General features: G+C 35.1%; 1 protein-coding gene across 1 annotated transcript in view; it reads right to left on the reverse strand.

The window, feature by feature from the left end:
* Positions 1–12791: 12791 nt before the first annotated feature.
* The window catches only part of RGS18 (regulator of G protein signaling 18), a 29251-nt gene continuing 15768 nt past the window's right edge, over positions 12792–26274 (reverse strand). Inside the window, exons 4-5 of the mRNA XM_053607811.1 lie at positions 20386–20552; positions 12792–17923 (exon numbers count right to left, since the gene is read on the reverse strand). Of these exons, the coding sequence (XP_053463786.1) occupies positions 17666–17923; positions 20386–20552 (425 nt within the window). The 3' untranslated portion in view covers positions 12792–17665. The remainder of the gene's footprint in view (positions 17924–20385; positions 20553–26274) is intronic.

The raw sequence follows: 26274 nt of genomic DNA on the forward strand, positions 1-26274 counted from the left end.
ACATTTCATTAAGTTCCACACAAATGAACTGGGATTTTTATTTTGATTTAGTTATGGCAAATTTCTTCAATATGTGAATGTCATTGAAGTATTTAATTTCTCCATCATAAATGAAACTCAGTTTAGCTGGGTACAGGATCCTTGGTTGAAGGTTATTTTGTTTTAGGAGATTAAAAGTCGATAACCATCCTCTTCTAGCTTGAAGGGTTTCAGCAGAGAGATCTGCAGTTATTCTAATATTTTTGCCCTTGTAGGTGATGGTTTTCTTTTGTCTGGATGCTTTCAGAATTTTCTCCTTCATATTAACTTTAGTGAAGTTGATTATGATGTGTCTGGGGATGTCTTATTTGGGTTGAGTCATGCTGGAGTTCTGAACCTGTCTGCTATCTGAATTTCAGAGTATCTTGACATGTCTGGAAATTTCTTCTTCATAATCTCATGGAGAAGAGACTCTGTGCCTTGTGAAGCCACTTCATCGCTTTCAGGGATTTGTATAAGACAAATATTGGTTTTCTTCGAATTATCCCAGAGCTCTCTGACAGAGTGATCTGTTTTTGCCCTCCATTTCACTTCCTCTTTCAGAGCTTGGGAGCTCTCGAAGGCTTTGTCTTCAATATCAGAAATCCTTTCTTTTGCTTGCTTCATTCTGTTACTGAGGGATTTTACTGTGTTTCTCAGATCTTTGAGGGCTTCAACTTCTTGTCTCAATGTCATTTTGTCTTTGAATTCATTGAATTCTTGTGACGTCTTTTGGGTTACTGCTTGGAATTCTAATTTGATCTTATTTGCTATCCAGATTCTGAATTCGATTTCTGACATCTCAGCTATTTGTTTGTGCTGGGATCTTGTGCTGTGTCTTCCCCATTGATCTTTGTGGAGTTAATCTACTCTGAGTATTCATATTGCCAGAGTGTTTTGGTTGATTTTGCCTCATGATTGTTTTCACCATTGCCTCTGGCCATCCTTAGAGTTGGGGAGGTATCTCTCCAAGATTAGACCCTAGCAGGATCACTCTATTGTTGCTGGATCTTTGTAGGGAGTGGCCCTGTTTAGTTCCTCTGGGGCTGCCCCAGCCAGCGAGTTCTGGTGTACAAGCAGCTCCAGAGTGTTACACACCCAGATCCAGCAACAGGGTGGGAGGTGGCATGCACGGTTTTGGGAGTGCCTGGTGCCCAGTGACTTTGGCACAGAGTGCCCTAGGCTCCAGTAGTCTCTGGCCAGGAGAAGGGCTCTGTGCAGAGGGAAGGAGGGCTCCAGAGGGCCCGTGGCTACCAGAGTCCCTGGCCAGATGAGTGGGCCCGTGTGGAGGCAGGGAGGGTACAGGAGGGAGGACGCAGTGTTGTGTGGCTCCCTCAGTTCCAGGTCAGGGCATGCTGAGGCCTGGCTTGTGTGGGTCACATGTCGGGGGTCGCAGCACAGCTTTATGGAGGTCCAGGTGGCGCCTAGCCCAGGAGTTTGATGTTGCTATGAGCTGTGATGCCACGGCACTCTACCCAGGGCAACAGCCCGAGGCTCCAGTGTGCTAAAACCGGTCTCACTCTGCCCCTGAGGGTTAAAGCTGTAAGGCAGCTCAGTCTCCACCTTTAGGCTGCTCAGGCACTAGGTTACTATCTCCAGCCCTTTCCTTGCTCTGCGACCCTGAGGGCAGAGCTTGCCAGGGCAGTTCTCTCACAATGGCTCCCTGTGGCCCACAGCAGAACACTATTAGCTCTGTCTGGCTCAGCGGCTCAGTCTGGGACCCTAGACAATGCCCAAAGTTCTCCGCACTCCTGCTCAAGCTCTCTCCAAAGGCAGTTCAACTGAGTGCCAAGTCCAAAAACACCCAAACAGTTTACAGGTAAGGCCTTTCTGGCTTGCAGTCTCACTGCTGCTTGTACTTACGACCTCTGGCGGATTAGGTCCATTGTCGATTGAACACACACAACCACTTGCCAGTTTTCCACTGTTTTTGTCCTCCTCTTGGCGTCTAGAAGTCCCTTGCTGACTCCCTATATCCTCAAAGGGATGATTATATGCAGATCCCACTAGCCAGAGATGCCTGGAGTCTTATCTCCCCAGACTCACCATGCCCTGTTGCAGGGAGGCTGTTACTCGGCTGCCATCTTCAACACTACCCTCTCTCAAACATTTTTGATGTCATGTCTGTTCTAAATCATCACCTAATCTCTGAAGAGACCTGAGCAAACAACATATTTTACAACTTTACCAAAGAGTCAGCCATATAACAGGAAAGGGAAAAATTAAAAAATCTTAATGTGATAAAACCTTCGAATTTAAATTTTAACCTCGATATTGTTAATTTTAACCAGTATTAATTATTTTAGCATTTACTTTACAAATGAAATAGAAATACCGAATCAGGCAAATACTAGATATTGTTTTACATTTATGGATATATGTAGCAAATGTAAAACAGTAAAGGAAACAATGAGATATTTTATGAAATAAAAGAATAAATTAGCAATGCCAATTAAAGCTTATAAAAATTATTAAAAATTTAAACATTAAGTTAGTCTATATTTAGAAATGGATTTGGGAAGAAAAGCAGTCTGGAAGGAGAAGAGAAGATGGCAGACCAGCTGCCGGACCATCTCAGAAGGAAGAAAAAGTTTTAGATGAAAAAGATAATCAAACATACATCGTGTATAAATATGAGGAAAAAGTGCCGGACCTTATCTGAGATTCCACAGGAAGAAGTTGTGGAGCAGAATAAGGAGGAGCAAATGGGCAGAGGCAACTGTCAAGAGGCTTGGAGAATAAAGTGTAGGCTTCACCTTCGCAAGCTCAAAACCGGCCACCACCAGTGAACTGAGACCTTCTTGAGGATCAAGCACCAGGCTGCTGTCCCCCTTGGGGTAATTTCCTGTGACCATAGACCCCAGTTAGGACAGCAGCCACCATATATCCTTGTCCCCTGACAGGGGGCTTCAGCTCCTCAGTTTTTATCTCATTCATTTCCATACAAATATTTCCCAAGTCCAGCCAGACTCCGGGAGCCACAGAGCCTGGTGGGTGCCAGGAGATCTATGTCACCACAGAGCCTGGCCATTCTGGGCACACTGCCTTACACAGAGAGAGAGAGGACCAGAGTGTGAACTTTCTGCCACCCAGATACTCTGTCTTCCCTTTCCCTCCTTTGCCTGTGGCTGCTGAGATAGGACCCAGCAGCTGCTTGCCCTGTTGTTCAGCCTGCCACACTGAAGCTTCCAGAGAGTGGAACTTACACCATTCCTCTTGAAGACCTGAAGTGAATTAATGGGAGCTTGGACTGTGAACTCTCTGCTCACCATCCCTCCCTGGTGCTGCTGGCTTGGCTGCTCCATCAGAGAAGGGCATACCCCAAAGCAAGGGACATCAAACCTGCCTGAGCATATCATAAGCAACTCTGGACCATATCTCATTACCCCAGCACTCCAATGTGTTACTTGGGGGCATGGAAGGGAGATTGGTTAACTACCCTTGGGAGGAGAGGAAGCCCATGTGGTCAGAACTGAGGGGAGAGTGCAGCATGGGCCCCAGCAGCATTGTGCTCATGAAGCACCCCTCCCTGACAGGCAGGCTGTGCTGTCAGCTGTAGGATCCTGCAAGTGGAAGCTCCCTGCCTGAAGCACCATCATGGGGTATCTAAGGAGGACCTGCCTGCTGACAGATGCTGGAGGGAAACTGCAGAACAGGGGAGAAAGGAAAAAAGCAAAAATGGCTCCTGACAACTAGATTGTGCCACTGCAGACTTTCTGGCTAGGTAGAGCCACTTTGGCCCCTCCCTGGAAGCCTTCCCAGAAGCTGGGAACAGACCTTTGAAGTCTGCCCAAACAGCTACCTTACCACCTTTTGTGAGCCTGAGTACAAACTCACTCAACCCAGCCCTGCCCAGCCTTACTCCCCCACCCACATCTGCTGTGGTGGAGAATGAGGAATCACCTGGACCTTCCAAAACCACATCCACCATCTCAGGAACTTGTGTGCATCTTTTGAGGGGTTAGAGATGGTCATAGGTCCAGAAAACAACCCTGCAGTTTGTTCCTTCCAGTAAGCACCACCCACCCCACTGGCAGGGAGGTCAATTTGCACAGCCCTTTACAGCATTTACTGGCTCAAGCATATAGGGTGTGCTTGATTCTTTTTTTTTATTCTTCTTCTTATTATTTCCTTGCTCTCCCTCCCTCACTTCTTTGTCTGGTCTCCCCTTCCCCCATGCCCCACCATGTCATTAATTGTCCTCATATCAAAGTTGAATACATAGGATGCATACTTCTCCATTCCTGTGATGCTTCACTAAGAATAATGTGTTCCACCTCCATCCAGGTTAGTACAAATGCTGAAAAATCTCCATATTTTTGATGGCTGAATAATAATCCATAGTATTCATATACCACAACTTGGAACCCAATACATTCCTGGGTTGATGGACATTTAGGCTGTTTCCACATTTTAGCAATTGTAAATTGGGCTGCAATAAACAACCTACCCTGTTTTCCCGAAAATAAGACATCCTCCAAAAATAAGACCTACTTACAGGAAAGATAAGGCATCCCTGAAAATAAGACCTAGCACATCTTTGGGAGCACACCTGAAAATAAGACACTGTCTTATTTTCGGGGAAACGGGGTAGTACAAGTGTCTTTTATAATAAAAGTTTTTTTTTTTTTTTTCCTTCTGGATAGATGCCCAGTAATGGGATTGCAGGTTCAAATGTGAGGTCTAAGTTGAGTTCTTTGAGGTTTCTCCATACGTCCTTCCAAAAAGGTTGTATTAGTTTGCAGTCCCACCAGCAGTATAAAAGTGTTCCCATCTCTCCACATCCATGCTAGCATCTGTAGTTTTGAGATTTTGTAATGTGGGCCATTGTTGCTGGGGTTAAATGGTATCTCAGGGTGTTTTGATTTGCATTTCTCTAATAATTAGGGATGATGAGCATTTTTTCATTCCAAATGTCTATGTCTCAATTTTTGTGCTAGTCCCATGCTGTCTTAACCACTATGGCCTTATAATACAGCCTAAAATCTGATACAGTGATACCACCGGCTTTAGTTTTATTACTAACAACTGCCTTACCTATATAGGTTTTTTTCTGGTTCCATACAAAATGCAGAATCATTTTTTCCAAGTCTTGATAGTAGGATGTTGGCATTTTAATACGGATGGCATTGAATTGATAAATTGCTCCGGGAAGTATAGACATTTTAACAATGTTGACTCTTCTCAGCCATGAGCATGGTATATTCTTCCATTTGTTAATGTCCTCTGCTATTTCCTTTCTTAGGGTTTCATGATTTTCTTTATAGAGGTCCTTCACCTCTTTTGTTGGTATATTCCTAAGTATTTCATTTTCTTTGGGGCTATGTGAAGGAGTTGTGTCCTTAATTAGCCTCTCATCTTGGCTGCTGTTTGTGTATACAAAGGCAACTGACTTGTGGACATTGATGTTATATCCTGAGACATTACTGTATTTTTTGATGACTTCCAAGAAGAGTCTTGTGGTTGAGTCTTTAGGTTCTCTAAGTATAAGATCATATTGTCAGCAAAGAGGGAGAGTTTGACCTCCCCTGCTCCCATTCAGATGCCCTTTATTTTCTTGTCTTGTCTAATTGTTTTGGCTAGAACTTTCAGCACTATGTTGAATAGTAATGGTGACAGGACAGCCTTGTCTGGTTTCAGTTCTAAGAGGAAAAGCTTTCAGTTTTACTCCATTCAGTGAAATATTATCTGTGGATTTGTCACAGATAGCTTCGATCAGTTTAAGAAATGTGCCACCTATGCCTATACTCCTCAGCGTTCTAATTAGAAAAGGGTCCTGGATTTTATTGAATGCTTTTTCTGCATCTATTGAAAGGATCATATAGTCTTTGGTTTTGCTTCTGTTGATACATTGAATAGCATTTATGGACTTACATGTATTAAACCAGCCTTGCATTCCTGGGATGAAACCTACTTGATTATGATGTATGCATGCTCAGTTCTTGCCCACAAGCACCATCTACTGTCTCAGGGATGAAATTGGGCATGGTGATACAATTACAACTGTTAAGAAAACCACAAGGCTATGGAAGGGAGAGGATTTTTAAGAACTCTATCCTCCCTCATGAGAAACAGGAAATCTGCTCACACACATAGCTAGCCACTGTGACAATAAACAACTACAAACAAATAAACAACTAAGAAAAACACCATACTAAGGATACCTCTTAATATAACCAAGGCATCCATCCAGAACCTAGACCTCCACTGAAGCATCCACAAGCAAAGCCAAGGGTTCTTATCACTTATTAACACTCTTTTGAGGGGAATAAAAATGCTCCAACGATAATAACAACAAAAAGTCCCAGACAAAATGGATTCACATCTGAATTTTACCACACCTAACCTAGAAGAGCTGATACACATACTGCAGAAATTATTTCACCACATTGAGAGATAGGGAATGTTTTAAATTATTCTAGAGATAATTTTCTTATTCTGACTTATAAATGTGATAGCTTGATGGAGCCTGATCTCTGATCACCTCCCAGTCCTAGTGTTCAATGTTGAAATAAAATTTAAGAAATCTTCAGACTGTATAATTCAGGTTGCTAGTAATGAAATGGATTTCCAGTATCCAAGCAGTGTCATGCTTTGAATAGACAATTTCAAATATTGCAAATCTTTTGTTTCTCAGAAACACTCCATAATATGCACTATGGGTCATAAAACATTGGTTTTTAGAGCTATTGCTCTATCTATTTTGCTGGTATGTCTGCTTCTAGACTTTCTTTACTCTTCCTTATTACTTATTGCCATACCTTTGTGATGTATTTTTATTATTATTTTTTTTTAGACAGACTGTCACTGTCTCCAGGGCTAGGTGCCCAGTGCTGTGATGTCATCATATCTCACAGCAACCTCAAACTCTAGTGATCTTCATACCTCAGCCTCTTGAGTAGCTGGTACTGCAGGTATCCACCACAACATTTCTTTTTTTTTGTCGACAGGGGTCTTTCTCAGGCTGATCTTGAACTCCTGAGCTCAAGCAATCCATCCTGCCTTGGCCTCCCAGAGTACTATAATTACAGGGATCAGCCACCACATCCAGCCTATGATCTAGAATTTTTTATGTACTCTGCCTAAGATTTACCTCTAATAGACATAAACCATTTGTTATTTTTGAGGTTTGGCTTCATTTTGTAGAGCTCCATTACCTCTAGTGCATATTGATATCACATTTTTTTTAATTTATATTCTTTACACGTTATTTTTATTTGTCTTTATTTGAAATGTAGAATAAATCATGGTTGCTCTTTGCTATGTCTATAATATGGTGCTTTATAAATGCCATGACATAGTATTAGAGATTGTAGTACTGATTATTATAATTTAGTTTTCTATAATGTATACTCTTTCTTCAGAATTTATACATTGTTTTTATTGCCAACATATGTATCCTCAAAATTATCAGACTTCCCCTTATGTAACTTTTTCTGTTATTTTAAAAGTCATTTAGACTTGTCTCAATCATTTGTTGGAAAATTATCTTTGAAATATTATATATGCCATAATAGTTACTTAACTGTCTTTAGGATACATTTTCTGACTTAATCTTTCAAGAAAATGGAGCTCCCTATCCAAGTTACTCTTAACTTGCTAGAGGCTTCAGATATTCTGTATGGAAAATTAAAATATTTAAAATTAAATGATATCTTTTAGGAAGATGCCCTTAGGAAGATATTGACAGTTACTGGAATAAACACAATCAATAATATTTGCTATATTCAGTGATGAATGTAATGCTTCTTCTCACATGAATTTTAAAAGAATTAGAAATCTAGCATCCTCTAAAAAAACTGATGAGGTTTCTTTTTTTTTTTTTAAATACAATAAGTACATGGATTTATAGGCATGTGAAGTATTTCAGTTCTATTTTTTTTATTTTTATCAACATTCAAATCATCCTGACTTTTTTTAGGAAGCTCCTCATTTAATATTTTGACAATTGCTAAATAAATGAAAATATCCAGCATTTATCCTGTCTGCCTTTATAAGAATTTTGTTTCAAAGGGTGACCAAATATTGTGGAGAAACATCACCTTATGGAAATATTCCAATTAATAAGTGGAGAAACTAGTATAGAATTAATATGTCATGATTTATAACCCATAATTATTAATAAATCTAGGCAAGGGTCATTGAGTAACTACTAATCATAAAGAAAGATTTTTTTATGCTTCTTAATTGAAATACACAATAATTAGATGCCATTGTCAAAAAAGTAAAACTTAAATCTGTTGAAGGTTTAAAATATAACTAAAAATTATAGAAAATACAAGTAAAAGAAGACTATGCTAAATGTGGGAATACAGTTAGCAAAATCCAGACTGTGAGAGACTATAGGACAACCCAATAAATATTTTGAAAGAAAGAAAATAAAAAAGTAACAATTACTATATTATTGATTTTATCTAATTACTATTATCAGCTATTTATAAATCAAATTTTCCAACAAAAGTCTGCCTCCAGTTGATTACAAAAATAAAAAAAATTAAAAAAGAAAAAGAAAAAATGAAGCAAGACTAGCCTGTAAGATTATGGTTTCCTTCACGATCATTTGGTTTTCTTAAAGATCATGTGTTTTTTATATTTCAGAAGAGATAAATATATGAAAAACATAAATAAATAGAATTTTACAGGACCAATCATGATTTTTCTAGTGATTTTATTTTGTTGTTTCACCTTATTGTATATCTGATTTTTTGTTGATATTTATTTATCAGTGTCTCTGGACATTCTTTAATTCAAAAGCATCTATTTAAAATAATTTTTCAATGAATAAAACCTAAATACCTTTCAGGGAGCTCCTACTTAAAGTTAGGCTATAATGAATCACATTAGAAGGTGAATAATACTATTTATATGTTCTATGAGATCAGTTTAAGTTTCTAAAGACTGACTTTTTAAAGTAAATTTCAGTGGAAGTATAACAATTGTATACTTAATCCCACACTGGAAAATAAACTCAGACACACTGTGAAGACACAATAGCTGTTTTTCTACATTGTATGAAACTGTCATGCCATTTTTAGAGGCAGGAAGGCAAAATATATGTAACTTTTGCATGTTCTATTGAAATGACTGATTTGCGTTTGTCTGCATAGGAATATCATCTTGTGCGATATTGTAAAAAATAGACTTTATACTATTTTATTAATCTTTGCATTTCTATTATTCTAAACAGTGACTGGAACAATGGAGAATCTTGGCAAATGTTTATTGAACTACAAGAACTCTGTATGATAAAATAAGAATAGATGAGATATACCATATCCTAAACTATTGGTTATTAAATGAATTTATTCCTGATATAATTGATACTTATTTGATTTAACTTTAGTTCATGTTTAAATATTTTTATCTCTGGAGGGGGGGGATTATGGTGGAGGGAGGGTAATGAATGGGGCCACACCTACGGTGCATCTTAGAATGGGTACAGGCGAAACTTACTAAATGCAGAATACAAATGTCTTCATACAGTAACTAAGAAAATGCCATGAAGGCTACGTTGAACAGTTTGATGAGAATATTTCAGATTGTATATGAAACCCGCACATTGTACCCCTTGATTGCACTAATGTACACAGCTATGATTTAACAATAAAAATAAATAAATTAAAAAAAACAATAGTTCAAATGTTAAAAAAATTATTGTTTGTTTTTACATGTTGATGACAATTTTTCAAATATTTTTATATAACTTATGAGACTGTGGTAAACATTTCACACATTCTTTGTGTTTCATTAAGGGTGCAAATCTCATAAGGATTTTTGACATTTTTAAGATGGTCAAAATTTAAGAATGAGTCAATATTAATTTACCCCCAAATTATTACTTATTAATACAAATAAATAAATTAGAGATGAGACAGAGAACAGAATATCTGAAGTTAAAGCTGTTGTGTTTAGTAAATTACTATTATTTAAACTGTTTCCTTATTACTTTTATAAGGTTCATGTCTTTTTTTTTTTAATTGTTTCAGGTTAATTTGATGATACAAAGAATCAGGTTACAATGTTTTTATCTGTTAGGTAAAGTCCCTCTTATAATTGTGTCCCGCCCCCAAGCGGTGTGCCAACCCACCAACATTGTACCCATTAAGTGGGAGCACACCTTTTAAAAAGTTCATTTCTACTTCCAAAATAGATTAGTACATAAGGTTACAAGTAAATTATATATTTGCCATAAAATGATATCTTTTAAAATCATAGTTCATACCGATTCTTTTATTTTTCAAATGTAGTATTTTACTACTTATGTTCTCAATTTTTTATGGTTTTTCATTATATTAATTAATTAATTAATTTATTTATTTTTGCAGTTTTTGGCCCGGGCTGGGTCTGAACCCACCACCTCCAGTGTATGGGGCCAGTGCCCTACTCCTTTAAGCCACAGGCACTGCCCCATTATATTATTTTAAAAATGTTTTAAAAGTTGTTTTTTCTTTGAAGGATCCTGCTACAATTGATTGATTTATGATTTATAAGGCAAAACTAATAAAATTAAAAGAACAAAAAACCCAAATGTGAAATAAAATATAATTTTATATGTGCATGTTGCTGCTCAGCCGGTTCATCTGCTCACTGGGCAAGAAAAAGCCGATAGCTGGAGATGGTGGGATTTATAGCAGAGGAAGAGTTTATTCTGCATAGACCTAAGTGGGGAGATGAAAGGAATTCCTCAAATCAGCCTCAGTGAGAATTGGGGAAACAAAAAAGAATTTTTGAGCTTTTGTAAAATTTTAATAGAAATTTATAATCATAGGATTCACCCTAAACTTTCCTTCCTTCCTTCCTTCCTTCCTTCCTTCCTTCCTTCCTTCCTTCCTTCCTTCCTTCCTTCCTTCCTTCCTTCCTTTCTTTCTTTCTTTCTTCTTTTTTTATTGTTTGTGTTTCACTGAGGGTGCAAAGAACCGGGTTACACTGATTACATTCGTTAGGTAAAGTCCCTCTTATAATTGTGTCCCATCCCCAAGAGGTGTGTCACACACACCCCATGACTCCCCACCCCTCCCTCTTTCCCTTACACTGCCATCTCCTTCCCCCGCCTGCCACCGTGTCCTAGCTCATCAATTGTCCTCATATAGGAATTGAGTAAATACGATTCTTGCTTCTCCATTCTTGTGTTGCTTAACCAAGAAGAATGTGTTCCACTTCCATCCATTTTACTACAAAAGATATAACGTCTCCATCTTTTTAATGGCCAAATAATATTTCATGGTATACATATACCAGCTCCTTAATCCATTCCTGGGTTGGTGGACATTTAGGCTGTTTCCACATTTTGGCGATTGTGAATTGAGTTGTGATAAACAGTCTAGTGCAAACATCCTTATGATAAATTCAAATGCAATTTTCCAAGTAGTTTCAGTTATATTTGTCAGAGTAGAACTATGAAATATATATATATATATATTTAAGCAGACTAAAATTAATATTCTGTGAACAATTTTCACTTTTTTGTCCTCCTTTTCTTTATTCCTTTCTTTCTCTTTCTTTCTTTCTGGGCTTCTTAGAAAATTCTAATGTTTGACATAGTTCTGAGTTTAAAATGGCAAAGAATTAACAGTAGCAAGGTACTGTTACTTTGTTCATAAACAAAAGTACTGAGGAAGATAATTGGACCCAAGGAATCCTGAACCTGATTAAAACGTATAAAGAAAAAACAGCTGAGAATTTCGGGATCTACATATGATACCCAAATAGCTAAGAAAATTAACAGGATGGAAGAAATTAACAAGATGAAAGAAAATGGAGTCGGGGCAGAGGACTGGCAGATTAAGATGTTTCAGCACCATGGACAGTAAGGAGGTTTGTGATTATCAGTGTCAGGATTCCAACAAAATAATCTGCCCTGGTAGCAATCAAGCAGATACCATACTAGATTACTAAAGGAACGTGCTTAGCCCTGTAGACTTATTTTGTTTTTATGATGAAAACTGAATTTAATACTTTGCTTAGCTCTCTGCGTTCCTGACTTCACATAGTTTTTGGCCCCAGTAATCATTTTACTTTTCAGATTGTACCTTTAAAAATGTTATTTTTTATACTTTAGTTTTTGTGGTTGTTTTCATTAGGATGGCTGGTCCAGTATATAGTCACTGCAATGGTAAAAATGAAGCTGAGCATAATTTTTTCATAATATTTTTCTGTGAAAGGAAGGGTATATGTAGGGTAATATCAGGCACTAAGGAAGGAAGAAAATATGGTTAACAGAAGAATTGAGCAATACATTCAAACTCTTAAAAGAGTAAAAAGTTTTTTAATCTAGTGGTTTTGTTTATGAACAGAGACTTTTGAAGCTTTTGAAAAATAAAAGTTTTCCTATTGCTGGCTTTTTTCATGTTGATTAATTTGAGTTTTCTGTAGATCCTAGTTATCTATTATTTTAGATATATATTGGAAGAAGATGAAATGACCAACACAGTGGTACAAGGAATATTAATGGCGGCATTTATGATAGGGGAGAAAGGCCATCCAAACTGCAGTCTCTGATATTATTGATCATTGATTTAGAAAATTTTTACAGAAGTTCTGTTACATAGGTTGAAAGGAATATCAGAGGTCAGAATTCACTAAGCATGATGGTATATTATTATAAAGGGCTGGGAAACCATAGAATATTTTTTGAACTTTAGGGAAATAAATAAAATTATGAAGAAATTGTAGAACACTTTTTCTGATTTTTATTTATATTTATTTATTTACTTATGTATTTTTATTGTTTGAGATTCATGGAGGGTAAAAAGAATTAGGTTACACTGATTGCATGTGTTAAATAAAGTCCCTCTTATAACTATGTCCTTCCCCCAAGAGGTGTATCATACAACATGACCCCACTCCTCTTGTTCATCCCCTCTCCCTAATCCCTCATTCCTACTCTCCTACTTCCTCCTTACATTAGATCTACTGCCTTAACATAAGAATTGAGTACATTGGATTCTTAGTTTTCCAAACTTGTAATGCTTTACTAAGAAGAATGTATTCCAATTCCATCCAGGTTAATACAACAGATGTAAAGTCTCCATCTTTTTAATGGCTGAATAGTATTCCATGATATACATATACCACAACTTGTTAATCCATTCCTGGATTGGTGAACATTTAGGCTGTTTTCACATCTTGGCAATTGTAAATTGAGCTGCGATAAACAGTCTAGTGAAAATTTCCTTACGATAAAATAATTTTTTTCTTCTAGGTAGATGCCTAGTAATGTGATTGCAGAATCAAATGGTATATCTAATTTGAGTTATGTGAGGATTCTCCGTACTTCCTTCCAAAAAGGCTGCAGTAGCTTGCATTCCCGCCAGCAGTGTGAAAGTGTTCCCTTCTCTGCCTATCCATGCCAGCATCTTAAACTTTGAGATTTTGTGATGTGGGCCATTCTCACTGGGGTTAATTTAGGTGATATCTTAGGGTGGTTTTGATTTGCATTTCTCTAATAATTAGGGACGATGAGTATTTTTCATATGTTTGTTAGCCATTCATTTATCTTCTTTAGAGAATGTTGTATTCATCTCTCTTGCCCAGTGATGTGTTTGTTCACTCTTCTTCTGTTGATTAATTTGAGTTCTCTGGAGATCCTAGTTATCAATCATTTGTCCTATTCATAATATACAAATATCCTTTCCCATTGTGTAGGTTGTCTGTTTTCTCTGCTTGTTGTCTTCTTAGCTGTACAGAAGCTGTTCAGTTTAATTTTTAAATACAGTTTTATGGACAGAAGATTAGGCAGTCAGGGTCTGCTAATTGACCAGTTTCAAGGCAAAACCATCAGTCCCTTCGGATGCGCTGCTGTCTAGGTGGAATTCAGGACCTTGGACAGAGGGTCCAAGACTAGTTGAGTCAGTTCCTTTTTCTGGGTGTGTCCATTACTGGAATGAGGGACCTGGAAGATTTCTCAAAAACTATTTCAGGTTAAAGAAGCAAACAGAAGAAACATTGATTATTATTAAATAAACGAGGGGGCAACAACTGATTATGATCATTGTTTTAGCTAGCCTTCTCCTTGGCAGAGTTTTGGGAGCCCTTCCTCTAGCTCTCACCTTGCACAGTTTCATCAATTTGTAAGGGTGGTTTCATAAATATTATTCATATTAGTTTAGTTCTGCTTTCATTTTATAAAAGATGGTCAAATATTCCCCAAATTATTCAAGTTAAAATATCTTCTGTGTTTTTCTCCAACAAATGAAGAAATTCACTACTTAACCCCTAAGTTCAAAAGACAAATGGTCATCTACACCAACAGTAACAGATGGGTTTTCTTATTTAGAATAAATGCTAAGGAGAGTCCTGTAAAGGCATGGCTTTCAGCTGCATATTTTGGAATAGAAACTTTATCAGAAAATGAACCCTGAAGGGTTTCTTTTTCTTTCTTTTTCTCTCTCTTCCTGTCACTCTTTGTTAGGTTTACTTCTGAATGTCCAACAGCTAATAGTGTTAATCAAATAAGAGTGTTCAATAAATATTTGTCATTCATTCAACATGTTACACATTATCTTTTATTTTCAGATGACATAGCTGAACAAACTTGTGGTTAAATTCTGAAGATGTTTTTTAGGCAGATGATAATTGCCTTCTTTTTTAGGCAGATGATAATTGAACAAGGAAACCAAATATAATCGTTAGTTAATGAGGTACAATGAAAACAAATTTAATATGTTAAATTTAGTTAATGCCATCTCTACATTTGAGCATTGTGGGGAAGAAGGAGTATATGTCTTCAATATGCTTTGTCTTTCTTTTTTTTTTTTCCTCCTAAAAAGGGGGCTGCACTGAATATAACTATTAAGTTAACCTTTTTTAGCTTTACTTTTAGAATAATGTTTAAGCTTATGTTTCCTTATTTTTTATTTAGGTACAATATCATTTATTTCTCTATGCAGTGGGAAATTATGAAATATTTGATAAGAGCAATATCTGTCTCCTATTTTGTACAAGAAAATCACAAAGGACATTTGTTTGATTTGTAACCAAAACATTATTAGAAAAACTTATAATTAAAAGTGATACTTAAACACAGGGAATAATTTCCACAATTCCATCCACCCACTAAAGTCAATCTATACTTGGTACTTAATATTTATAATTTAATTATTGTAAAAACACTGTAAAAACTTTATTGCAATATTACAAATGAAAAATTGAAATTCAGCATATTTAGATAACTTTTCTAACATGGTACACTTGAACAGGAGCACAGCCAATGATTCAGTAAAAATCCACCACATTTTAAAGCTTTTACTCTTTGGAAAAATGCTACATAGAGATCCTTATAAGGCTTCCTTTTGATTTCATTTGACTTCACAATCACTTATTGAGCTTTTATTCTGTATAAAACAGCCTAGGTACTGACTACTACTTATAAGTTTCAAGATGCCCTAAATTACCCAATTCAACCCTCCAATACTTCAAAAAACATTATTATCATATATTTGGCTGGTCATACTTAAAAAATAATTCAAGCTATATTTTCTCTGAATTCTTTCCTTTCATTTATTTCTAAATGTCCAATAAAATTATTCCTTGTTCTTAGACCAACATCCCATACTAAGTTAATTTGAAGTTTCCTTTCCTTCATTAATTCTATTTAGTTTGCATCTTTTCTTTGCTTGTGCACCAATCAGGAGGTGCTTTGATGAATATCAGGTAATTTACTTAGAACCAGTGAATTTGGGGACCAGGAAGAGCACCAGAAATGAGTAACCTGAGTCCTTATGTCTAAAAAAAAAAGTGGAGGGTAAGGGTCCTTAAGGGTTATGTAAATTTCCTAGAATTAGCCATCTAGTTAGTGATCCAGGCATTGGGCTCTCCAGTCAAGTCTGTATTTGTGAATTTTGTCATTCTTTCAGCCAACACACTTGCTGCCTATGCATTTTTACTTGGCTTCTTTTAGTTTTCCAATTATTTTTTGTTTTCTATATTTGTTCATGTTATTTTCTCCACAAAGTGCAAGCTGTCTGAAGTCAGGGATTAGCTTTATCAAGAAGTCCTGGTATGATTTTTCAGGTGTCTCATTGAATAAATCAATGTAATCAAGAGATTAGTTGCTTTTGAAAAGTACTACAAATGGAAAAGCTATGTAATGTGCATTCGTGATTCTAGACCAATGCTACTAAAATCAGCACATGATTTTCTGGTGAAATCAGAAAACTTGCATCAAGTCTTAACTCTGTGTATGAAACGAATTCTATGAAAAGAGACTTTCACAGAATAAGAGGATAGAAATTAGCCAAGGAAAAATTAAAAATCATTTTTTGAAGTGCATGATGCTTTGTTTTCACATCCACAGCATTATAAACAACATTTAGATCAGGGACACAATATCTTAATTAATACTTTCTATCCTAATATCATTCTAAAATAAGAAAATGTGTTTATTTCTTATTTAACAATAGGAAGGGTAATCAATAGTAGGAGCTTTTGTTGGTTGAATGAACTTTTCTCTATGAAGAAATAAAAATATTTATTACTATAGAAAAACTAAAGTTATTATATTTTATATTCCAACTAAAATTATAACAGTCCCCCCAGTCAAATTTATAATATCTTTAAATACAGATATTTACAGAGCATATAACATATATTTAAAATTAAATAGTTCCCTAAAATAGAGACATATGTATTTATTAGTATGATTTTATTTGAATAATATAGTATTAAATGAGATTGTAATAAGACTATATCAATGGGAGAACATTTTCTGATTGCGAATGTGTTGTGGCAGATACCCAAATTACCAGGGCTTTGAACTGCTTGCTTCTTCACCTCCTCTCTTTTCTAATTTCTGCATCAACTCTAAAAGTCTAAGCATGAGACCCAATTACTCCTGGGAAAAACCTCCTCTGATTATCATTCAAATCACTGATTGCCTAGTATTTTAGCAGCAAGTTTCTTAGCAGGCATGCAGTTGGGATCTATTCAATACTAAGAAGTAGCTATGTATAATCTAGTCATGTTTTTGTGGCCAGGAATGATGCTCCTTATAACTGGGTAAATTCAGGCAGACTCAGGAATGAGTCCAATGTGGATCTCTTTTTCACCCACTAACCTAGGTTATGTTTAACCTGGAAGCTCTGGAGGGATGAACATGTCTTCACAAAAGTTTCTGTTGGTGGCTTATAGCTAAACATGATACATTGCTCTTCTTGAGCCAGGATTAGAACACATGTTAATCTTTCTCCATTGTAAGACCTGGATCATTCCTGAACTGTTTATACTGGAGAAAGTTCTCTGTCATTGTTATGGAAAATGATGTCTGAACATGTGGATATTTGAGTATTAATGCTGTTTACTCTAGAAAAAAATGAAATAAATATTTGATCAAATTGTTGACAATTTTGCAAAATTTTAACCTTTATATAACTCCACAATCTTAAAAGACATTACTATTACTTCTCTATGCCTAATTAAGGAATACATTTCCCTGACTGTAAATGGAATGATGTCAAAAGAAAGGTTTTACATGATATATTGGCAGATGCAGTATGCATTTTGTTAGCGATAAATTTTGATTTACACTTTCAAAATTCTTTTGGGTGATGTAGTATATTTTAAAAGTTGTAGCTATTCCTTATCATATATGTGCTAAATATTAGAAGCAGATATACAAGTTTGTCATCAAAATGAGAAAAATCAATTTTCTTTATAACCAAATGGCAACATCTGAATTTACATTTTGGAATTCATTGCAAGTAAATGAGCGTGATCGTCTCCTAAGATTTGTTGGTCTCTGAGGTCTTCCTTCTATCAAATCTAAATAGATGTCAGATTTCAGGAAACGTGTGTAACTGTCTTGTTCCATGAGCTGATACACTCTGCTTTGTGCAGCATCAAAACTTTGGAGAGTGGGTTGGGTGATGCTCTGAGCAATGCTTTCTTTGGTGTGAAAATCAAGGTTAACCTGTATAAACAGAAAAAAATGGTGTCATTATTGTCAGTCCAGGACCGATACAATGTTGGAGGGGTACTGGATGCTTGAGTGTTTTTCCTCTTATGGGTCTAGGGATTCAATGATCTATTCTGGATCAGCCTTTCATCTGGCTTTTTCTTCTCTCCCTATGTTCCTAGTGCTTCTTACTCTTTGCTAATTTAGAATAATGAAATATTGCAATGGTCATATTACAGAGATCATTAGGTTAATTTACCCATTTTCAAAATGGGGAACTAAACTTTACAGATGTTAAGTTATTTGAGTTATGGGGAACAGGGGACTTGGAGCATATGTAGGATTTCAGAATGGGGCTTCTATTTATCCCAAATGCTTATTTCATTATGTTGTGATGCTTTCCTCTATGCAACCATGTGCTAGAATAGGAATGTGTTTTACAGATATAAAATTCTGTAATGCTTTGTATTATATCACTTCCAAAATGCCTAGTTTTGGTGAGGGCAGATTTTTCACATAAGGGCCTTATCTTTCCCCTTATGGAAACACCGTACAACTTGCTTCCTTTTTTTTTTTTCCTTAATCCTACATATAAGGTTGGCCATGGAGAAGACAGAAAAATACATTGGGGAAAAAAACAGATCGAATCATATTAAAACAAGAAAAAAAATCATCCTTTTTTTTGTGAAAAGATATCCACATAGACAATCCTACCCCATAGACAGTACTAGTCAAATAAAACTCTGAATAGTGACAGACTGCCACTTCTACTACCTCAGTGAAGAAGCTCTATTTTTAGATAGCATAATAGGAACATAGGCACTCTATTTGATTCATATATGAGGGTAGTCAAGTAATATTTGCTAATGTTGTAACCATTTCAGCAATTGTATCACACAGTTCAATCATATTGAATTTGGGGTCAAAGAAAACCAATTTCTTTTTCTCTTTTTGCCCAAGAAGGTTTACCTCATCTCTTTATTATTAGATTTTCTTTTAACTTATATTAAATTAGATGAATACCCTTTTGTGCAAGCAAAACTTTGTATAGGTAGATGAACTAAAATATAAATGGTACACAGTACAAATTTCTTGATATCTCTTGCCTTTTATCATAGATAGAAATCTTTAGTTTGTATGTGAGGTTGCTTGGGCTAAGGTGATTAATATAGAAAAGTGAATGAATTTGTACTTTACAATTCATTGTATTCATCTTAATCAGGATGAAAATAACTCTAAGGTGTGACTTCAGTGAAACCTTTTTCTTTCATTCTAACATGTTATAATGCATTATTTACATACATGTAGAAATCTATATAAATAACCATTTTTGCATCAGCTAAATTGCAAACTTTCTGGTTGAATGTATAGAACGTATTACTCTGATGTAGGTAGATTTTCTAAAAATGTAGACCTGAATAGGTATTTCTCAAAAGAAGATGTATTTATGGCAAAATAGCATTTTGAGAAAATGCTCAACATCAGTAACCATCAGGAAAATGAAAATTAATACCACAGTGAGATATCCTCCAGTCAGAATGGCTGTTATCAAAAAGACAAAGAACAACAAATGCTGGCAAGAATGTGGAGAAAGCAGAGTTCTTATACACTGTTGGTAGGAATGTAAATTAGTACAGCCATTAAGGGAAATAGTATGGAGGCTCCAGAAAAACTAAAAATAGAACCAAAATATGATGTTAATAATTCTACTACTGAGTATTTAGCTAAACAGCATGTCAAAGAGCTATCTACACACCCAATGTTTATTGCAGTACTATTCAAAAGTAGCCAAGAAATTGAATCAACCTCAATACTCCTCAAAGGATGAATAGATTAAAAAACATGTGATTGTATGTATACACAATGTAATACTATCTAGCTATTAAAAAAACAAAATGTTATCATTTGCAATAACATGGATAAACCTGGAGGACATTATGTTAAATGAAATAAGCCAGGCATGAAAAAATGAATACTGTGTGAAATCCATCAAAGATGAATTATAAAAAGGTTGATCTTATAGAAGCAGAGAGTAGAATAGTGGTTATCAGAAGCTGGAAGGGTGGGGGGGTTTGGGTGGGTGGATGGTCAGATGGAGGAAAGTTTGGTCAATGGATGCAAAATTATAATTTGGAAGAATAAGATTTGGTCTTATATAACATGGTTAAGTGAATACAGCTAATAATAATATATTATATATTTTAATATAGCTAGAAAAGTCGATATTGAATTTTATCACTACAAAGGAAGAATAGCTTCTTGAGTGATAAATATGCAAACTACTCTGATTTGATCATTATCCAATGTACCCCATAAAAATAGACACTGTACCTCAAGAAACATGCATAATTATTTTGTCAATTATAAACACAATTTATAAAATAAGTTTGAAAAAAAATTCACATACCTAAAAATAAAAATCTTATCTTAAAAATATTTCAAGCACTTATACATTCTTACAATTATCTTTATTGTACCTCCTGTGGAGCATCATTCTCTATAAATTTTTCATATATTGCTTTTGCTTTAAAAATGATTTGTTGAGGTTCCTTGCTTTTCTTGAAATCTTCGCAGGCTTTCCAAAACTCAATGTTTTCGTCACTGAATTCAGTTTTAAGAAATCTGGTAAAAGCCTCCAGTCCATCTACCATGAAAATAAATAATAGAATTGTAAAATATTAATGTAATTTTCCAGGAAAATGTACTACTTGATATTACAGTATCACTGAAAATAGTTACAGATAAACTATGCCTTCCATCTAATGCAGTGCAGCAACCCAGATCTTGCACTATATACATGACCAACTTCATATGGTTTCTACAACTGTGAAGGCTAAGTATTATTCTGTTGAAATAAGGCCATTATCACACTTTGACCTAAGAGTAAGAAGACCCCTACTGTGGGCCTTCCTTTATGTCTCTTTTATCCATGCTCCTTGTAGAGTGTGAGGGATTATTGTACACAGCCAGGAAGCCATTCCCACTGTTACTTATCCAATCTACTTCCAGACTGTGCTTCTGGTGCTCTGGATCCTGATAGTCTGTGTCCAAAAGCTTCATGTTTGGGGGGTTCACACAGACCTCTTTCCCAAATCCATTCCCCAAAAGAGCACTGACTCACTGCTATGTGTATCCTTAGGCTTGAGTGTAGATGGGGCTTTAATTTTCAGGCTGGAGTGTCTACTCAACTGTGAGAAGAAGCCTCTCAGTGTGGAAACAAACCACAGATGGAAAGAGAAAGAAGGGAGTCCATATTCATAGTGTGCAAAACAGTGAAGATTTTAAATTCAAATGCAATCTTCCAAGTAGTTTTCAAATATATTTGTCAAAGTACAATGATGAAATATATATTTTTAAGCAGTTGTTAGCTTGATCTATAATTCCTGAGCATTTAGATATTTAGCATATGGCCTTTTTCTTTTCTTTTCTTTCTTTTTTTTTTTTTTTTGTTTCTATCCTGAGCCCCATTAAATGGTAGGAGCAGGTATCAAGTCTTCAGGAAGATTAGTGGGACTCAAATTCATGTTCATTTAGTTATTATGCGGTCCTGAGTGAATGATATTTCCTTTGCATGCCTCGGTTTCTCAATACCTAAAATTAAAATAATAATGAATACCTATGTGGTAGAACTGCTTAGAGCATTAAATGTGTTAAAATATGCCAAGAGTTTAGAAGAGTGACTGGCAAATCGTAAGAACTCCATAAGAATTTTGGTGGTGGTGGTTGTGAAGGTCATGATGGTGATGATAATCTTCATGATTTTCAGTTGTTTAAGGCTCATCTATAAGAAAGTTTACATAGCTAACAAAGTGGCAGACTTTGGATCAACCCTAAGATTATCTGATTTCAATACTAATGCTCCACCAACTACTTTTGACATTCTAATTTTCTGGCTATGGCTTATAGGAATTTTTAAAAGAAATATTCTTCATTTTGATAAAATTATAGATTCACATGTACTTCTAGGAAATTAAATAGAGAGATCCCATATACCCTTTTTTCCACTTTCAACCAATGAAAAATTTATGAAACGATATTAAAGTATCACAACTTGGAAATGACATTAGTTGATAAATTATGATTTAGAATAATAAAACTCACGTTGCTATTTTATAACCACACTCAGATCTCTCCCATACTCAACTCCTCCTTCATCTTAAGAACCACTAATTTTCCCTTCATTTGGTATAATTTTGTCAAGTCAAAATGTTATATAAATGAAATCACATGGTATGTTTTGTTTGGGATGATTTTTCACTCAGCATAATTCTCTGGAGATTCATTCATGTTGAGGCATGAATCAATAATTTGTTTCTTTTCATTGCTGTATTCTATTCCATGGTAATGATATGGATATAATGCCATCTTTTAACCACACAAAGACATTGAAATACATATGGGTTATTTCTAGGCTTTTATTATTATTATTATTTGGTCATTACAAATACAGCTGCTAGCAGCGGTCCTCAAACTACGACCCGAGGGCCACATGCAACGGTATGATTGTATTTGTTCCAGTTTTATTTTTTTACTTTAAAATAAAATATGTGCAGTGTACATAAGAATTTGTTCATAGTTTTTTTTTTTTTTTTAACTATAGTCCAGACCTCCAACAGTCTGAGGGACAGTAAACTGGCCCCCTGTTTAAAAAGTTTGAGGACCCCTGATTAGAGGTTTTTTTTTTTTTTAAATATAAATGTAAGTCTTCATTTCTCTGGATGAAGTCTCAAGAGGTGAAATTGCTTGGTTATATGGTAGTTACATTGTAGATGTATTGAGGGAAGAGTAATATGTTTCTAACAAATCTTTCAAATAAATTTCCTCAGAGAAAATCACCCTTTTGTTGGATTTAAATAACTTCCAGCAATCTATCTTTAAATCATGTCTCACTTTCTAGTTATGGACTATTTTTCTTTCTGCTGTCGCTGGTAGGTCCTTACACAGGAAATCTCATTAGTCTCATTTACTTTATACATTTTGTTGACATCTTCAGACAAAATGATGCATAGCAAACAATTTGAGAAAACAATAAAAGTTTTCTGAGCTAAACATTGCTAACATTAAAAGACCTTAATTCTATTAAAAGTAATCATTATAAAAAAATATTCCCTTCACTTCAAATATTCCTCTAGCTTCTGGCTTCTCTCTTCTTCTTATAAATGTAAAGTTTTAAATTTCCTACTCTTGATCTCTTAATCTCCTCTGACTTATTCCCCAAAACACTAAATATGGTTTTATTCAACATTTCACTTAAACTATTTTTTCCCAGATTGACTAAATGTTATATTCAGAGACCTTTTATATCAGTCCGTATGTTACTTTGTCTCTTCATAACAGCCAGCAGGGTAGAGACTTGCCTGAAATGCTCTTTAATGACATCTAAACTCCTGGGTTTCCTTTTATACCTTATGACTATGGCATCTCCAATTCTAAGCTTATTCTTCTTCATCTTTCCCTTAAATTCCATGTCTTGGAAAATCACTTCAACACTCAAATACACTCAATATGCTGATGGTTCTAAGGACTCATCCCCAGCCTCTTTCCTACAAGTTCATATCAACCAACATGTGGGAAACATCTTCATTGAACTTCCCATCAAAATAGTCCTGTCCCAGCTGCATTTATCATCTTCATCTAAGACCTTAACCTACATATGTTTCCTATTCTATGATTCTATGCCACCATCTCCTCAGGGACTTAAACAAGCACCTTGGCATTTATCCTCAGGAATTCCCAATTTTCCTCTTACCTTTCACATAGCTGATTATCAATGTTGTCAATTTTGCCTCTTTCATAAATGCTACATCTATATTTTTATTTTTATGTGATCTGTAATTTCTTCAGAATTATCTCTCATGTAGATTATTGTAAGAACCTTCTAAATGATGGCTGTGACTTTAGGTTTCCCTTGCCTCTTCCTCTATCCTCCTGGTTTATTATCCCCTCTTTAGTCACTAATATCTTTCCTTAGAGCATATTTCATTATGGTTATTTACTACTTAAATTTTCCAACAATGACTCACCATCTTTTTCTCACTATAAGCTCTAATCAAAGAGAAATACATATACTTGCATACATATGCCATAATCCTGCATCTCTGAGCTTTAGCTACTATTGGCTATACTTTTCCCTTCCTAATCTCATCAAAGTAATTAATCTAATTTGTATTGCCCATGTCCGTTGGAGGTTTAAATTAAAAGTCCTCTTGTCTACAAAGACTTCGCTAATCTCTCAAGAATAAATTAGGTGTCCTTTATATATAGCTTCCTAGTATGCTTAGTAACAATCAAAACATCACATTACAGTTGTCTCTTGACTTTCGTGTCCCATGTTACACTGTGAAAGTCATGAGATAAAGACCATTGTCTAATTTGCCAGCAGAAAGAAATCATTCAAAATTATTTTTTTAAATAAACAATTGATAAATAGTTGAATTCATACAACATATTTAATTTTATTAAAAACATAAATTGATTTTATAAAATGCTTTGTGTTTTAAGTGAAACGTCAGACCCATGTGTAGAGTACTAGCTTAAAAAAAACTGACAAAGTGAGCAAACTTAAAATAACACAAAAACTTAAAAAATCTTGTCTTATTTTTAACATCGACAAGTATATGTAATAAAAATTCTACCAATTCTTTTAACAAGTAGATCCTTATCTTAGCCAGATGCTATTAAACATTTAATTAAAGTTCTAATTTCTTCCTTGGCAATCAATTTTTATAATTAGGATTTGGCTTCTTTGGGCATATGAAGAAGTAGAGAAATGGCTACTGGTGACAGTTTTATTTCTGAATCTATGCTATTAGGTTGGAGCTCAGCTTTATGAGTTTTGCCAATGTGAACCTTCTACTGAGATTTGAGTCCTACTTGGCATGCTAACAAGAAGACAATATAAATTTTGAGAACTTGCCTGGCTGAAGTTTGTGGTAGATGTCAGTTTATACGACTTCAGACTAGCTGACAAACTCTTCCAGAGATACACTTCTCCTTCTCGGATATCACTATGAGTTATTCAAGCATATTCTTAATTCTGTAATATATTCCTAACTTTGATGAACTGTCTTATTAAATTATGATCTATTATCAATATTTTGTTCATTGATAAGAAAACATCAACAAAAACTGATCACAAATTATCCAAAACGTTAGAAATAACAAAAACATTAGAAGAGCTGTTATAAATACCTTGAAAACCACAAAGTGTTTTTTAAAAAAGTGAGTGAGTAGTTGCAAAAACTCAACAAAGAAATAGAAATTATAAAAAAAATCCTGTTGAAATTCTATAACTGAAATGCAACATATTTAAAACTGAAAATTTCATTGGTGAGCCTGACAACAGATTAAAGACTGTAGAAGAAGGGGGGCATATACTAGAAGATAATCAGATAAAAATTATTTAATCTAAAGTAGGAAGAACAATAAGAAAATGGGGGACAAATAGAAAATAAATAGTAAGATGGCAAGTTTAACAACATCTATCTCAATGCTCGCGTTGCTTTTAATGGAACGAACACTAAGGTTAAAAATCAGAGATTATTAAACTGGATTAAAAATGAACACCACACTATATATTGGCTACAAGAGACATGTTAAATACAAAATGTCAGAAAGATTAAGAAAAAGACTGAAAATGATAAGGGGTTAAAAATAAGAAATCCCAGCTGGGTGTGGGGGCTCATGCCTATAATCCTGGTATTCTGGAAGGCTGAAGCAGGAGGATCACTTGAGCTCAGGAGTAAGAGACCAGCCTGAGCAAGACCAAGACCCTGTTTCTACTAAAAATAGAAAAAATAGCCATAAGTGGTAGGGGGAGCCTGTAGTCTCAACTACATGCAAGGCTGAGGCAAAAACATCTCTTGAACCCAGGAGTTTGACGCTGCTGCAAGCTAGGCCAATACCATAGCACTCTAGCCTGTGCAACAGAGTGAGACTCTGTCTTACCAAAAACAAACAATAAACGTCTTTATCAAAAATTCTCATGTGGCCTGAGAAAGTGACTTCAAAATCAGGAGTATTTCTATTTCAGAATTATCAAATGGCCAATCATTACTAGTAAATTACAACCTTAAATATATATAAACAATTCAGAGCTTTGAAATACATGAGGCAAAATTAATGAACAGAAAGGACAATTCATATTATAGTTGTAGATTTAAATTCTGATCATTAATTAATTGATAGAAAAACAGACAGAAGTCAATGATACTATATAAAGTATAAACAACACTGTTACCTAAAATGACCTAATTGACAATTACATAACTCTATACACAACATAACTTTTAAATGCACAAGGAAGATCATATAAGATAGACTATATGGTAGGACTCATTTATTTAGACTAAATGAATCCAAATAAA

This window comes from Nycticebus coucang, chromosome 10 (genome assembly GCF_027406575.1).
Source record: "Nycticebus coucang isolate mNycCou1 chromosome 10, mNycCou1.pri, whole genome shotgun sequence".
Classification (NCBI taxonomy): domain Eukaryota; kingdom Metazoa; phylum Chordata; class Mammalia; order Primates; family Lorisidae; genus Nycticebus; species Nycticebus coucang.